General features: G+C 33.1%; 1 protein-coding gene across 1 annotated transcript in view; it reads left to right on the forward strand.

The window, feature by feature from the left end:
- Positions 1-249: 249 nt before the first annotated feature.
- The window catches only part of LOC119838718 (calmodulin-A-like), a 133,785-nt gene continuing 115,649 nt past the window's right edge, over positions 250-18,385 (forward strand). Inside the window, exon 1 of the mRNA XM_038364802.1 lies at positions 250-464. Coding sequence (XP_038220730.1) covers positions 426-464 — 39 coding nt within the window. The 5' untranslated portion in view covers positions 250-425. The remainder of the gene's footprint in view (positions 465-18,385) is intronic.

Raw genomic sequence — 18,385 nt, forward strand, 5'->3', positions numbered from 1 at the left:
AATTCAATTCATCCTGTATCTGTGTTCTGTCCAATCAGGTTTATGCGGGAATGAGAGAGGAAGAAATATCCTTTGAAGGTCCACTTATTATACACGCGACTATGATCTTTGATCACAACGCTATAGGGTTGATATTTGCGTAGCGGTGTTTGCACGTACGACCTTTCGCTTAGATGCACATTTATCCTTTTCACCCCGCTAGTACAGGGCGCTATATCAGTTGCGTTGATACCGTCCTGAGCCTTGCCCGCTCCGTTTCCGTTAGGAAAATAACCACTTAATATATAAAAAATACATAATAAAATATTTTATACGCGATTTACGATTTATTTTTGCTACGTAGTGCTACAGTGTAACTGTTAAGAAGATACAACGCGGTCGCGTTTTTATTTATTTAAAGTGTTTGTTGATTAGAAAAAATAAATATGAAGACGTCATCGTTTTCTCTACGTGTCATGCGGAGGGTAAGTCTGTCGGCGTTATTTGTACAATTGAATTATTATGGGAGTAACAGGTTGTGAACGCCTACGTAGATATCCAAGGCTCTACAGGTTGGGAGTGAGGTCTTTAAATCATCGACAGTTTCATGACCACACCCTATGCTTTTTAGTTTAATAAATAAAAAATAAATATGTAATGATTGATGGGCAGTTATGAAATACAGAAGAAAAAAAAACACAGATTTTTCATACGTAAATTATATGTGAGACAAATTAAAATGAGTTGATTAAAAGTAGTTTCTATATAAAGTTAATATTATTTAACGATTTATCTTTAAAGTTATGTATGTTCTGTATAGGTGATAATTTAAAAACAGATTTTCTTACGCGATCAGTAGCTATAGCGAAATTAAACTTGTCAAATAGAGTGATTATTATATCCCTATATATTGTATGTGATAAACAAGATATCGTAACATATTATGATGATGTAAAATAATGTAATAATCTTAAAACTTGCACAGGAATAATGTTAATTTGGTCTCCATAGTACCAAATTATGATTATAGTTTAAAAGTTTAAAATATTATAAAGTTGATATTCTTCATAGAGAAATGAAATATAACAACAATATATTTAGTAACTCGAATTTATCAACGAAGCAGTAGAAAGGTCGTATGTAAGACTGGTGTTAATTTTTTATGTTATTTTCTGAAATATACTTATCAGTCGTCAGGCAATCTACAAATTGAACTCATAAATCTTAGTATTTTCTTGTGTTTGGTTCTTTATAACTCAAGATATCTTTATCTTATAACTCGAGAATGTTGGAACGGATTTAAAAGATTATTTTATGAATGAATTTGTCTCGGATTGGAAGATAACAGTGAAATTTTGAGTTTTTAAACCAGTAAGAGCCAGAGCTAGTAGCTAGATGAAATTTGTAATATTACATTAAAAAATCAGTATAATACATTGAAAACCTGTAAGGTAAACCTCATACCAAAACTCGTTGAAAGCTGACCTGGTTCAAGCAATAAGTTGTCAAGACACATTCAACGAAGATAGATTTGTTTCGTTGCTAATAATATATAAAGCATAAAAATATACATATAAAAACATAGAACACATATTTTCCATCCATATATAATAAAGTCTTTATTTATTCCTTACTCATATTTAATGACAATTTTATGATGGTTGTTATTTATACTCATCCATATATACAATACAATTAGTTGATCTATAGTTTCTTATTGTATACACTGTCGATATATGAAGTAAATACTAGAATTGTATATGTTAATATGTAATCAGCAAATATAAATCATAACTTTATTTATTTTGAAAATTACTGACACATAGTTTTATCTATTTAAATAACTTTCACATTTTTTTTTTATAGTGAAGAAATCAACAGCGTTATAGGTGATTTTGAAATTTATCTGTATTGAAACATTTCTTTCAAAGTTGTTGAAGTATAACTTTTCAGTGGAGGCGAAATACCGAAGTGATTTATGTTTGAAAAATTCATAAGCACTTGTTGTAAGCGAAAATAAGCAAATAATGTTTTCGGGGTGGACGTTTGTACTTCACACCAACTTCAAAGAGTTGTTAAAATACAGTGACAATTAGAAATATGTCATCATAAACAACAACTCGTTAAAAGACAATGACATATGTTATCATTAATTGCTTATTTATATACAAAGAAGATCTCTCAACAGATTGATACCCTTTTTCGAAGTAACTCTTTGAATGATATTAAACTATTGTGCAAAATAACCCAACTTCCATGATTCCTTTGAAGGAAGTTTATCGAGAGACGTACCGGAATTTCCGATTTCCATTTTTCATTTGCATGTACATAGAAGCCGGGTAACTTCATGTTTGAAATAGGGGTAATTGCGATCGTGGCGCGACTGGCGATGTGTCTGTACTCTGAAATTAGAAATCGAGATTGGACCACACTACACATAGCACGTCGTGTATATGTACAATTCTGATTTCCGAAATACGAATAACATTTTATTCGTAGATGCTAAATAAAACTCATTTATAATGATATTAGCTGCGCCCCGCGGTTTCACTCGTGTAAGTCTGTATTCCGTAGGAATATCGGGATAAAAAGTTGCCTTTGTGTTATTCCTGTAGTCCAACTATCTACGTACGTTCAGCAGTTTTTGCGTGAAAGAGTTACAAACATACACACATTCTCACAAAATTTCGCATTTATAATAAAGTACGAAGTAGTAGGAAGCATATACGGAAGATTAGTCAATTGTCTGTTGTTGATCGATTTATTTGATCTTAAAATTTATAAAAGCTATTTTTTATGTTATTCTTTCCTGAACATATCGTATAATGGTTCAAATACGAAAACACGAAAATATGATACAATTTTATTTTATTTATACGATGGAGTCGTTTTCAAAGTAATGAGTTCTTATGTAATGCGATGGACATATTTCGTATACGACCAAAGTGACCAAGCTGCACGTGAGATTCATTAGATGTTTTGGCCTGTAGAAATTCGCAGAAATATTCGGTTTGTAGATTTTATAACGCGGGAAAAAGTATTTTTATTACTTAAAGCTATTTTGTTATCGAAATGGAACGAGATCGTAGATTAGAAATGTGGGACATTTGCATACAATAAAGGATGTTTGTGTTGGATAATATGAACTTATTACGTAATAATTGGTGAACTCTTAGAATTAAATAAAGTCTACTTTTGTGTATTTGGTTTTTTCTTTATTTTAATTTAACTTTGAATGACCAGATGAATTGAAATATACAGAATACTAGCTGACCTGGCAAACACTGTTCCGCCTTACTCTTATCATTTAGGGTTTAGAAAAATAGATGTTGACCGATTCTCAGACATACTCAATATGCACACAAAGTTTCATAAGAATCGGTCCAGCCGTTTTGGAGGAGTTTGGTAACTAAAATTGTGACACGGGAATTCTATATATAAGATAAATTTGACACAAGCAAGATTACATTGCAGATTTGTGCTTTACTTTGAGGAAATAACTTGTTCTTCCTTATTAATATTAGCAAGAAGATTTCTTTGTTGCGTCTTCTTGCTAGTCGCTTCAGCTTTTATTATATAACTAATTAATTGCATCTCTAACATTTGGCACAAATCTGATTCCCTCGAGATTATGCCCATAAATATTGTACAGAAACACACAATTAAGTGTCTCCGAAATACACAGGGGAAAGCCATTTCATCAGCTAATATCTAATGCACCAATTCCGTTATTAACCATTGATTGAGTGTAGGGAGTTGTGAACAATGGATTGCTTCCTTTTGATTTGCATTCAGAGAGTTTATTAATCGTAGCATTGTGAGCGAAAGATAATACGTTCTTTTGAATGATAGATTAATTGTGATAGATAGTAATGTTACTGCGTATATTGTTTATTATGCATTTGTATGCAGCAAATTTCTGTGTTTCCTTCTGAAATAATAAAGAATGGAATATGTGTTTTTTGTCACCTCACATTCAAAATGTTAGATAGATAGATAGATTTATTTATTTGCACCAATACAAAAGGACAAATACAAAAATGTTTTATTATTTGTATAAATGCTCAAAAATTGTGTTTTATTTGAGTCATATAATTCTAATATTGAGATGTTTTTCATAGTAATAGATAATATTCCACTTGTGAATTTTGAAAATTTTGTAGTTTTAATAACTATTTTGTATTTTTAATGACAAAATATTTTTTGGTTAATCAATACATTAACAATCAATCAGTCCCTTCTAATATTTTCATTATTTTTTTATAAAAAAATATTAATAATTGACTAGGCGGGCGAAGCCGGGGCGGAAAGCTAGTTGTATATAAAATTATGTAATAAAAAAATGGTAAAAAAGAAAAACATATGAACGCAATGAGGTTTTTAGAATAAACTAGAAACAAATAAAATCTTCAACGCAAAATATACTTCATAGAATAAGTGAACTCTCAAGACTTTTTATAAACTACCTATAAAAGAATATCCACTTAAAAAACGATGCGCTCTTTGCATCCATGTTTTAAATTCTTCACAGTGAAATTCATCACTGAAAATTGGTTCAGGCCCCAAGACAATACACAGCTAAGAGGTCTCACGTCATCGTTTTTCTGAAGTCTGCGGAAGGAATGCTTGGCCAAGGCCACAAGATGATCTAATCAAGATAATGTTTAGCACTATAGTCTTTAGTGGCATTGACATAGATACATTAATGGGTTGCAATCGATAATCGGTATTGATGGGCTGTTCTTGATAATCTTTTCTTAACGGTTCTTGAAGACGTTTTTTAACATATCAATGTCAAGATGCTAGCATATTTGAAATTAAGGTTTATCTATTTTGTTAACTGGTCTCTTAGAAAAGGAAACACTGGGTTCTAATAATATTTATTTAATCAAATATATGACATTCGTGTCTTATGTTTTCTCCTATTGGATGAATTTTTCTCTTTTTGATATTATTCAAATAATTTAAATTATTTACTTCATTCTTTAAATGATTGTCTTAAACCAATTGGTGATTGAAACACTCCTAGACAGCAAAATTTAATTATGAATATTACAATTTAATTCAATTTTATAACAGTTTTTTCAGAAGTAGGCTTTTTTTTTTCAACTATAACTAATATCTTTATTTGCAAATAGTATCCAGGCATTAAATTAGCATAAATAGGATATTAAATAAACTGTTGATAGAATCCGGACAGAAAAGGCCCTAACAAACCATATCTTTATAATTATAAATTATTCGCCAAATGTGTTTCTAAACGTAAAACTCGAGAACGGCTCGACGAATTTGGCTATTTTTTAACGTTTTTGTTGAGGCATAAGGAGTTCAAGGCACAATTCTTATGAAGAGAAAAAACGTACCGCGAGTGAAACCAAGGCGGACCGCTAGTATATTTTCATTGCAGTCTACGTAACTATTATAAATCTTATTTTTAGTTTCATGCTTTAACTTAACGTTATTGTAGAAAATTAAATTAAATAACAGTTTCTTATTAATTATAATTCAGTTTCCATTGTCCTAAATTTAAAATTTAAATTAAAACCTTTTCGCTCAGTTAAGTATTACATTGAAGCAAGGATGAATTCTTCAAAGCATAATTGTTTCTATTACGCCTAACTTCATTTTGTCTCCGAGACTAAGATTTTGTTTAATTTATCAGCACAAAGGACTTTGACGTGATGATTTTAAAATAACGGTTAAAGTGCTTTCCTTTGTTAAATGTTGTGCTAAACGACCTCTTTAATAGAACCTCTTTTTATAATTTGCCTTCAAAAATATTTTATTTGATAAAACGCTGAGCAAAAATAGGTTTCTTTTCCTTACAAGGACTTGGTGCTTTCTTAGCAGTAATAAATATTGGCAAATAAATAAGCCATTTGTGCGTTTGTCCTTTAGCCAAATTTAAGCGACATTTCGTATTCTACAGCATAATCAGCGAGACACGCGATAAGTATATAAATTATGAACGCTAATGAAGGAAGCCCTGATCGCTTTAGCAGCCCATTAATGAAACACCGCTTCAATTACCGATATGTAGGTCACTCTGATTGGATACAAAAGTGCAGGGATGTTTTATAACCTTTGATGTTATCGTTTCAAGCTTACTGATTAGAATACAGATAAAATTTACCACCAAATTCGATTTTTAAAATTGACCACTACTTTTTATTCATAAATGGGATTTATTATGTGCCAGTATTCGAAGTTAATTTTTTTTACTGAGCTAGTTTTATATTTTTATGTTTGCTGTCAACACTATTGTAAATCATAATAAATTTAAGGTTATGTTCTACTAAAATAAGTAGGTCAGAGCATTTCGATGCACCGTGAATAAACACATGAATGTTACACATGGAAGTAACTTACTCATGCGATGTATAAAGTTGGGTCTTAAGTGGCGTACTGTTTGGAATAGCAATGAGTAAATAGAGAAATGTCGTTTTTTGATATTGAGATGTTTTTATAAATACAAATGGTCAGTGCTTTATGTTCGGCTAGGATCGCCTCGTTGTCGAAATTCGACCTTCTTATTGAAAAACTTCCTTATTCCAATATATTTAAAATGCATTCCAATACAACTGTTAAGCGAACACCATCGCTCCTGTATGTTTGCGTGGGTATATCTGCAAATATGTTGCCCGCTTTTAAAGGATATGGAAAGTACTGACGACGAGAAAGGAATGGACTAATAAGGGTGAGGAAAAGGATAAGGCCTCCGGCTCATCCATTCATCAAACGGAGCACAGCAACATGCTACTATTTTACGTCGGTCTTCTCTGGGGGTGACGTAATTTTCCCGGTTTGAGCTAGCCCAATTTGTGCCGAAGCGTGCTCGACTCCCACATCGGACAAATGGTGATATGAAATACAAATTATAAGGTTTATATCAGAAAAAAAAAATGAGATAAGAAATGAAAACATTCTCAAATGTAGGTTTTGCTTATCAAGCGATTTTTGCGGCGGGTGTATGCACCCTAGAAAATTGGGCAGCCTATCAGAAAATTAATAACGAATATTTTACATATTATAAGTACTATTTAAACGGAACATTGCATATGAAAAATACATACTAATTAAAGAAATTCATAATTAAAGTTTTGTATGTTATTTTTGATATTTCTTATTCATAATCTTAATACATCTTATATATACGAATAAACAATACCTACATGCATATCAGTTTAGACGTTGATTAATAAATATCTCAAGTAAGACATATATCTAGTTGAATGAAAATGGTAAACAAATTTAGTTTAAGCGAGCTTTTGAAAACGAAACCTTAAATACATGTGCACACAGTCGCTTTTGCCCCGACGATATACGTGAATATTAAACAGACAGAATGCAAGCAAACAAACGTTTGTGAAATATAATGAGGTCGGAAAAGGTAGTGGCTTGAATTGGTGCGATGATTTATGAAGATGATGTTTGGTATATGTTGGGAGACTATAGAGTTGATAAATGTTTAATGACCGACGTTAACAAAAACAGAGGTGGTTGTCAATTTAGCTGCTTTTCTTGTTGTTCCGTCACTCAATAACTTCGTAGGTATTCAATGGACTGACGATTTTTTTTTGAGTTCTGTGAATGTTTTTGAAGGTGTATGTTCGTTAGTTTTTCATGCGACAGGCACGGAACGGATTTTGATGATGCTTGGCGGTTGGCAACTTATGCATTTGAATAATATATAAGCTGAGGAAAAACTCGCTTTTGCCCGCTGGTTTTTCTAATATACATATCTGAATTAAATCGCATGACCTTCGTGGCCAATTCATATATGATCTTTCAGCTTCAATTGAGATTCACTTCAAAACGATTCGAAAGCCAATCTGAAAACAAACACTGAACATTGAACTGATCTTTAATATAGGTTACTGTGTAGCCAAGTGAAGATATCGGCTTCGAAACGCTTACGCTATATACCGGTATCATAATGCTACCTAAATGTACATGCCTCTTGAAAGTATGCCTATGAAGTATTTGAATAAATTAAAGAATTTAAATTTAAAACAGCTTTGAGTTTCGTTACGAAATGAACTTCAGAGTCAATTGAATCTTGTCCCGACGCACACCAAGTCTATTCGATGAAAATTCGACTTCTTGTGCTCGCGGAAATCACTGCAATGGATTCTTTTAGAAATATCCATCAACCTCGGACATATTTACCGCCGTTCCTGCATTAGTTGAACGCTCAGGTGCTGTCTGATTAGTAAACGAATACATCATCATAATATCCCACCAAATGTTGAAGAACGGATTTGATGGGGCACATCTATCAATTATTAAAAGGAAAACTATTTCCATGATAAAATTTTATAATTTGTACGTGTTGTTCATTCGTTCTACTTAAATGGTTAGTAAGTATGAACAAATAAATATTTTTTTTTTATAAAACCGAGGCAAAATGTCCATCCACCTCAGGTCGCCAAATCTATTTACGCTTATGAAAAAACTAAGATTTATTCAGAACTAGCTACTCACCCCGAATTCACCCGTAGTACATATATAACCTATGTCAGTGTAATTGCAGCTTTCTAATGGTGAAAGAATTTTGAAATCGGTCGAGCCGTTGACGCGTGATAGCGTGACAAAGAGAAAATAACTATGAACTGTAAGCGAGGGATACAATTTTTGATGTTCACTTTATAATAAAAAGTTCTGTTACATTACAAAATTCACTTATACTGCAACTTTATTTCATTTTTCGTGTCAGCTGTATGTAAATGTCTAACATTACAAATTATTTCATAATTTTCAACTCGAGAACTTCGGAAATAAAGGGAGGGAACACTAAGTTTAATGTTAAAATTACGCTTCAGAAATGTTTTCTCTAATACCGAGGGTTATTACATTAAATATAAAAAGTGTTTTAAAATACTTGTGCTTGCTACATCATTCACAATAATATCATTCGAACTGATGTTTTCAATGCATAAGCTCAGAAACTACTTGATTGATTTCGATTAATGTTTCACCAATCGATAGTTACATTTTATTATTAGATATAGTCTAGTCTAGTCACGAGATTCACGAGATTTCGATTATCCACCACAGCAATAAGTAGGCTATGTCACACTAGCCATCTGAATAGTCATAGGTTCATAGGTTCAGACCCAAAAATCATGTCATAAAATCGCTCAGTTGTGACCTAATTAAAAAAACAAACGCACATTCGAATTCATAATAACAGTAAGGATAGGCATATATCTATTTTCATCCCGGGTTATCCCAGGTACACCCAGGATGCGTGGCTTGAGTGTTAATAAAGTAATGTACTTTTACTATTGCGTAGAAGTTGGACGTGTATGATAAATGAACTGTCAATGCGATATCAAATATTGAACGCTTCGCAGGGGGCGAGATTCATCGCATATTGTTCTATTTTGATTACATTCGGGATAATCATGAATTGGATATTGTATTTATATATGGGATATCTTATTTGGAGCTTTTTGACCCGTAAAAAGGGACATGAAAAGGTTGCTGGTTTTATTAAAGAGAATCTCTTTATTAAATTGTTTTATGTATGCTTGATAGATACTTAATAAATTATATAAAATTAAAATGTAATACTTGTTTAGAAAATTTATGTAATACAATTGTGTTATATAAAATAAAGTCATTCTATTTAATTAAGTGACCGCCTCCTTGGCACAGTGGTTAACGCATGAGCGTAGAACCGAGAGGTCCTGGGTTCAATTCCCGGTGGGGACGCACAAAAAAAAATGTCTCGGTCTGGCAGGACACAGAAGGCTGATCACCTACTTGTCCGTAAAGAAAATCGATCAGTGAAACAGATGAACATCATCTGCCCCATACCCCAGTAGGGGACACGGGACTTCACTTTTTATTTAATTAAGTAATAAGTAAAGATATATACACAAAGCTTCCATTGATTTTTTTTTATACCTAAAAAATTTGTATAAAACTTAGGCAAATTAATGTCTTCTTCTCTATAGAAACGACAGACTACATCATGCTTAGTTTAAATCATTACTGTAAAACCTCTTGTAAAACATGCTATCTATTCTTTTATATCATAAGCCTTGATATCTATCCTTCCTACTAATATTACAAATGCGAAAGTTTGTAAGGATGTGTGTGTGTTTGTTACTCTGTCACGCAAAAACTACAGAACCGATTGCAATAAAATTTGGTACGTAGACAGCTGGACAACTGGAATAACATAAAGGCAACTTTTTATCCCGATATTCCGACGGGATATGCACTTACGCGGGTGTAACCGCGGGGCGCAGCTAGTAGCTAAATATGAACAATATTTTTAGTATTAACTGTCACAAACAACTAAAGACACTTGTGTGACAGAAACCAAAGCTCAAAGAAGCTCGAAGCTTGAAGAGTACTTACAGCGTTTAAAGGGTGCTGCAGTTAAGGACAGTCACTAGCTGAAAGACATTGTTTTGATAAAACTGACTTGTTTTTTTGACAACTAGTTTTTATATGAGCCCAGGCCTCATCAAGGCAATTAATAAATAATACAATAAAATAAATTTACTCTTATTACCTTTGAAATAAGATGCGGAATAGGGTACGAATCACTACATAGTATAAAATTAAGTTGCTTTCTTTGTCCTTATGTCCCTATGTATGCTTAAATCTTTAAAACTACGCATCGAATTTTGATGGGGTGTTGTTAAATAGATAGAGTGGTTGGAGAGGAAGATTTATGTGCATAATAACATCTATTATACTATTTAATTTTTAGTTTTATAGCATTGAAATGCTTTATAAATGAGAAATTTTTGAAAGAATAGAAAAAATTTGATCACGAGGCAGGATTCGAACCTGCGTATCTTGCCTAACCGTAGCAACGCCTAGCCTCTCGGCCACCCGTGATCCTGCCACAGTAATCGAATTTCTTCTACTCTTTTGGTTTCATGTGCCTAAGGGTTACGGTTACGGTTACGGTTAGGCAAGATACGCAGGTTCGAATCCTGCCTCGTGATCAAATTTTTTCTATTCTTTCAAAAATTTCTCATCTATTATACTATTTCGAATTAAATGGCAAAAGCTACTTTTATTACATTATAACAGCAACGAAGCATGGCGCTTTGATTGTAGTCAAATAAATATTAGTCTCTTTGTTTTTGCAGGCCACAATCTATCTGCATACCAAATTTCTACTAAATTCGTGAAAGTTTTTTTTGTGGGAATCATCAACAAAGGTATTTAATTCAAACCGAATAGCATTTCGATTTTAACATACGTTGTTTTTACTTTAAACAGTACATCACAAGAAAATATAAAATACTAGCTGCGACCATCGGTTTCACCCGCGTAAGTCCGTATCCCGTAGGAATATCGGGATAAAAATATGCCTATATGCTATTCCAGTTGTCCAGCTGTCTATGTGTCATATTTCATTGCAATCGGTTCAGTAGTTTTTGCGTGAAAGAGCAACAAACACACACACATCCTTACAAACTTTCGCATTTATAATATTAGTGGGATAAAGGAATTGATTTGTTTAAGAACGTGTGACCGCTTTTCTCCCAATATAAAACTCCACTATTATATACATACACGAAACTCACGACTGAATCGCAATGAATGCCCTATAATGCGTGATCGCTCGCTTAGTGCAAGAGTTTCCCCATGCATTGCAAGCAATGAATAATTTTCAATAAGTGTTCATTGTGAGCTTTTTGTCATTATACATAATATGTTGACATATATGAAATTTTTGTGACTCAACAATGGTATTATGTGATGATCGAAAATACCTGTTTACAATGAGTGTAGTAAACAAATAATTATAAGAATTAAAATTATTGAAAGTCCTAAATAACATTGTTCTGTTAACATGGGATCTAGGTTTTTATTTTTCATTATTGTTGCGATCAAATTTAAGAATTACGAGAGAGATTAATCTTAACTTATAAAATGTCGTAAGAGGTGTTACCCAACCATATCCATGCACCACAATTTATCCATTTATGTTCCCTCTAAAACTGTAATTTATTTCACTTTTGACTTTCATGTAGGGAGGATATATTCAAAAGATACTCTGTCTTTTGGGGATGAAGAGGATGTGCGATACTTAACTACAACCTTCTCGGTGGTCAATCCCAAAGCATATTAGCAGGAACCCCGGAATCTCATATGAAAAGATCCAGTGTCTCCACAGCAATATCCCAAGCTATGTGGTTCCTTTTCCATTCACACATTTCAAATGAAATTGTGGAATGAATCGCTGGACTGTCATGAGGGCAGCTCTTAATCCCTTGAACAATCCTCGGTCCTTTGAGCTGCAAAAATACAAATATATATAGATATAAATATATATACATAGATGATATTAAATGAGAAGAATTGAGAGAGAATTGGTATGTCTATTGGTACTTCGACATCTAAAGGCATACAGTTAAAAAACATGATGGTGACATTGTCACTTAGGCTGTTGTCCGGCATTACTTCGTTCCCTAGACTGATAATGCTTTTTAACTGCCACTAAAGAGAAGTCCCTCGCACTAACGCTATTCATATGTACTCTATTCATTCAAAGCATTTGAATGGTTCTAGCGTAAAATGTAAACAAATAGACAAACTAGGGGAAGTTCAAGATACATTTTTCTTAGATATATGAGTAGATGTGCTCCGCGGTTTCGTCGACGTCCTACATGATGTTATAGCCTATAGATGACAACATTGATAAGAAATAGCATGTATTGTCATTATCTATAACATACACATGGCCTATCAGCTGCTATCTTCTCTCATATTCAAAGCTTTTCCTCCTGAAGGGCCAATTACCCCAAGGGTATAACAACGGGGCGGTTTATTTGTATATAAAGAGGTTGTAATAAGATTAAGATAAGCTATCTATGGGCGATGTTGTGGAAGTTCGCATAACTCGGTTTAGCCACGCGATTTATCACAATTTGTGCCTCCTTCATTTTATGACTTGCATAAGCTATTGTAATAATGGGCTAAGCTTTCCCCGTGGTTCTTATGTAGGCACTCAGGGATCACGTACACTTTTTTTAAATTTTGTCATAGTGGGCAACTGAACTGGTGGTTCGCTTGATGGTAAGCGATCACCACCGCCCATGAACATTCGCAAAGGTGCTCTTGCGAATGCGTTGTAGCATGGGCTTGACAACTGGAAAGAAGGAAGGGTGTAGATGAGGAAACATAGCCTACGGTGATTTTGAAATACGTAAAAATAAACAAACTTCAGCTTTATTACTAGCGCTGATGACATCATCGCCTTATGATTCTAACCCTTACCACAGATAATAAAGCCTTACCTTTATCGAAGGATAATCGCAAACGCAATATTTCTCTTTATGATAAATACTTACATATTTTTTGTAGGTAGAAATATGTAAAAACTTTTCGTACGTACGTAACGTAAGCCACCGCTTACCAGCCAATCTAATGGGTTAAACTCTTTGATGAAAAACATTTAATATTATTAATAAATATTCTTTTGATCGCGAATGTATAAGAGCATAAGGCGCTTACGAATTATATTCATGGAGTTGTTTTTAAAAACTTTGGAATAGACGTTAAGTATATACAAAGGAATGTGTTCTTGAATATTCTTATTATATTATGAATTCGAGAGTTTGTTTGTCTGTCTTTCTTTAACGTCGCAATGGATCGCCTTTATGATATAATTTGTATGAGGTAGTTTAAGGTTAGAGAGTGACATGGGCTACTTTTGTACAGGGGTGAAATATCTATTTCATTCAATTCATTCATGGGAATATGACTACGTGGGCAAAGCCGCGGTCGGAAAGCTAGTACTTTATAAGCGTAGTCAGGTTTTAGTTTTGATGAGGTTTCAATTCAGTTAAAATATTGAAAGTATATATAAAATAAACAAGATGAAAACAAGAACAATATTTAATTAAACATCGAGCAAAAATTGCACAAAAAATATGGATAAATAAAAAAATAATTTTATTTTTTTTTGTAAAAACACGTCTTTGAGATAAATACAAAATAAAGTAACTAACTAAAACTAACTTCTGATAAAAATTTCAAGAAATAGCGATTTAAATAACAGTTATACCTATCTTATACTCTATATATTATTAGATGATATTTTACATTTAGCTATTAAACTGAGCTCCTATCTCTTTAAGTTTTCCGAACTATTTACCTTCCAAAAATAATTGAATATATTCCCAACAATATATAATTAAGCCCATCAAACGATATAAAACTTAATTTTTAGTTTTATAGCATTCAAATGGTTTATAAATAAGAAATTAAACAAAGGCCGCGTTCCATCGATACAAAATTATTGAAATAAGTTTTAATATTGATTGAGATGGTTCTTAACATCTCGATAGATGCGTGAGATGTTATGAGGCGTGGGCTGTCCCATGGCCCCAGGCACATGAAACAGAAAGAGTGGAATAAAACTTCCTACCGAGGCGGGATCACGGGTGGTCGAGAGACTAGGCGTTGCTACGGTTTGGCAAAAGGACATGGGTTCGATTCCCGGCTCGTGATCAATTTTTCTATCCATTTAGAATGATATCAAACTCATTTAAAAATAAATCCACCACCACATTGGTGTAAACGCTTACGCGAGGTTTTATTCATTAACGAACCGACAATGAAGCCGCGGTTGCACCTGCGGACATCACTCTGCGGTTTGAATATTAACGCCTCGTGCCCTTTGAGATAACATTTACGTCACTTGGTGAAAACGGGGCTTATTTATTGTTAGAACTTGAATATACTGGTAATTTTATGTTGTATTTTATGTATGCATGTTGTTTCTATTTATACAATATTAGACGCTCGTCCCGTCTCCACCCGGATGTCAAGGTTCCTGTTTTATCCCAAGGGAGCATTTAATCGGGATTAAAAGTATCCTTTCAAAGTCAGCTCATACCCTGTTTGTATACCAAATTTCATCATAATATGTTCAGTAGTTTCAGTGATTGGCGGACAAACATCATAACAAACAAATTTTCCCATTTATTATATTAGTTGGTTGTTGATTTAATATACATAATAATTTAGTGTGATTTGATTTGATGTTTTTTCTGGCTGTTTGTTGATTTAATACAAAGACTATTCGACCGATTTCAAAAATGGCTTCATCATTAAAAACTTACTTATCCTTATCCTTACAGAGTAAAACAGATTGTACTTTTATATTTCAGCGTTGTTTTAATCATATTTTTTATTTGAATCGTGTGAGTCTCACTAATGCTTTAATGGCTAATCAAATTTTAATTCGATTTACCACATTGATGAATTATAATTTCACATTGGCTACTTTTTGTCGCAGGTAAAGCAAGAGCGAGCAGCTAGTATGGTAATATATTTTATTTATTTAATGAAGACACATATGCATAACTGAAGCGTGTCGTATATGTAAGGTTTCATTGTATTACTACATGTATACGGTTGGGCATGCATAATCTTAATATATAAAAATCCAGTGTCATGATGTATATTCCCAATTAACTTCACCAACTCAACCGATTTTGATGAAATTTGGCATTTTATGTGTAATTCAGTCCAACTTAAGATATAGGATAGTTTTTATTTCGTTAATACTATCCCAATAATTTACAATCTTAATATTTTTAATTCTTTCTCAACCACAGCAACGCGTGGCCGGATATACTAGTGTTTAAATAAAAATCTTACTTATATAATAAATGCGAAAGATTGTAAGTATAGATGGATGTATGGATGTGTTACTCTTTCACGCGAAAACAGTTTATAGTATCTGGGTTAAATTGGGTACAGAGATAGATTATAGTTTGGATTAGTACACTTTTAACCCAGGTACCACGTGGGTTGCAGTTAGCATGTGTATAATATTGAAAATTAGTACGTCTTAGAAAAATGTTTTCTTAATACAGTATTTTTTATAAATATTAATTATCTGTAGTGAATTACATAATAAGCTATATGTAATGTAAATTCTCGACCGCCTCTTTGGTACAGTGGTTAACGCGTGAGCGTAGAACCGAGAAGTCCTGGGTTAAATTCCCGGTGGGGACTAACAAAAAAAAAATGTCTCGGTCTGGCAGGACACAGAGGGCTGATCACCTTCTTGTTCCTAAAGAAAATCAATCAGTGAAACAGATGTACATCATCTGCCCCATACCCCACTAGGGGATACGGGACTTCACTATAATGTAAATGAGTATTTGTTTTTCTACTGCGCTCTCGTGTGAACTGTATACTGTGTAACTCAGATGTGAATAAATACTCCAGTAAAAGTAAAAATTCTGCATTTCATTCCAAAATAACATAAAAAGTACGACTTAAAATGTTTCTTTAGAATATCCCAAACTCATATAAAAATAATCATTTGTTATCATGCTCAGAAAGTGAGTATAGAGGCACCTTTCTTTTTTTTTTTTTTTTTATAGTGGGGAAATCTTGCATAGATACCCACGGCCCCGGGGATGGAGCCGTGGGTTATGTCGGATTCTTACCGACCAAAACCCCACTGTGTTCCGTCGAGCCACTTGAGTGAGGGGGCCACGGGAGCTGGTTAAAATTCATCCGCGACCGTATAGAGGCGCCTAGTGAGACTTAGCTACTTTCGCGTCTTTCTAGTGTTTAGGGTTTTATCACACTCCAATCTGTACATTTAAAATTAACAATAACACGCATTAGACAATTTAAAAACATTTGAACTTTAGAATCACAGACATCATGAAATCGAAAGTCTAAATGAACATTGCTGTCTCTTTTTACCGTAATTTGGTTAATAATTGAGTCTCTTTCATATAGCGCGCAAGGTGAACTCAAATACTGAAATTGGTTTCGCATGACTGAACCGCATTATTTATCAGAATATATTTGACGGATCATTGGTGACATGTCATTAACTTATTTATATATTATATTGTAATAAAAATTGTATCAAGTCGACGCAGTTTTGCAGTTAATATGCAGTATTTTTTTTTAAGTCTTAGTCGACAATGAAGCTGATGGTAAGCGCTACCACTGCCCATAAACATTTGGAGAGGAGTAAGGTCAATTGCAGACCTTACACCTCTACAAATGATTTGCCGACTTTAAATTGGTAAGGGATTAAGAAACGATTGACGAGAGGAACGAAGGAAAGGGCTGGGACGAGTAAAGAAAAGGATATAGGCCTCCGACTCCACATGAATTCACGTCTCTAGTAATACAACATGAATAGAATTAAAATCCTAGTTTTCAAAGATTTCGTTTTGCATTTGATACGTTATCGTAAGATTGTACACACACACACACACACACACACACACAAACTCCTACGATAACATAGCGCCTACACAACGTTTACAGTTTTACGGTGACCCATACACGTGTGACATAGAAACTATATTGAACAGAGAAGCTTACAATAATTGAATGTAGAATTTACCTATAATCTAGTTGTTGTAATCTATCTAATTCTAGATTAATTTACTCTATGCTTATTTTAAAATATCATGTCTTTCTGCAAGATTTCATTGATTATGTTTTAAAACTCCTCTAAATCTGTTTCGGTTGTGCTAATCAGATTTTATAGTCTTCTTAACGATACGTATAATCATATCTTTGTTTTAGGTAATATAATTATCTATTATGAATTTGATTTAAATTTGATAACGCTTAGAGACCCATCGTTGAGAGAAAACGTATCTCACAACGCATTGTGATCACTGTAAAAGAACCGAATCGCCAAAGGTTTAGTAAAACGTCCAGGCGCCGCCCGGGTAGTATTTGTTGTAATTACGTATTTAAGTTACTTTACTTTCAGAATGAAACCAGTCACTGCAATTTTGCCTGCGTAATTCACGTAACCGTGGGAATATTACAGGACAAAATTAAGTTTTAGTCTATAAATATATTCGTTTCGATTTTATAAATTTAACCGACGTTTCATCTAAAAATACAACACGGGGTATTAAAATAAATTCATATTCTTTATTCATTCAAATGTATACAATATTTTAATAAAAGTTTGATTAAAATTTTTAATTCACGAAACACTTTTTGCTGAATATTTCTACCGCGAATTTTCGAGAGCAATTTTTTGGAATAATTTATTTAATAACAATGCTAGCGCCCCTGAATCGTTACCGTTATAGTTTTTAAATTTTATTATATGAAAATGGATTTTTTTTTACGAAGAAAACAGGAACGAAATACACTTGTTGTTTTTTGTTAATTGAGCTTTGGTTAACTTTTAATTCATCTATTTGGTATATACTGTATCTACCACAACCATATAAATATACGAATATACTTCTTTAAGCCGTAAACGGCAAAGGCGAACCACCACGCTTGATGGTAAACGCTATCACTGCCCATAAACGTTTGCAGGGGCGTAAGGCTATTCAGAAAGCTTACATTTCTGCAAATGGATTGCCGAATTTAAAATATATGGGATAAATAAAGGATTGATTAAGAGAAAGAC

Source organism: Zerene cesonia, unplaced genomic scaffold (assembly GCF_012273895.1).
Source record: "Zerene cesonia ecotype Mississippi unplaced genomic scaffold, Zerene_cesonia_1.1 Zces_u004, whole genome shotgun sequence".
Taxonomy (NCBI): Eukaryota; Metazoa; Arthropoda; class Insecta; order Lepidoptera; family Pieridae; genus Zerene; species Zerene cesonia.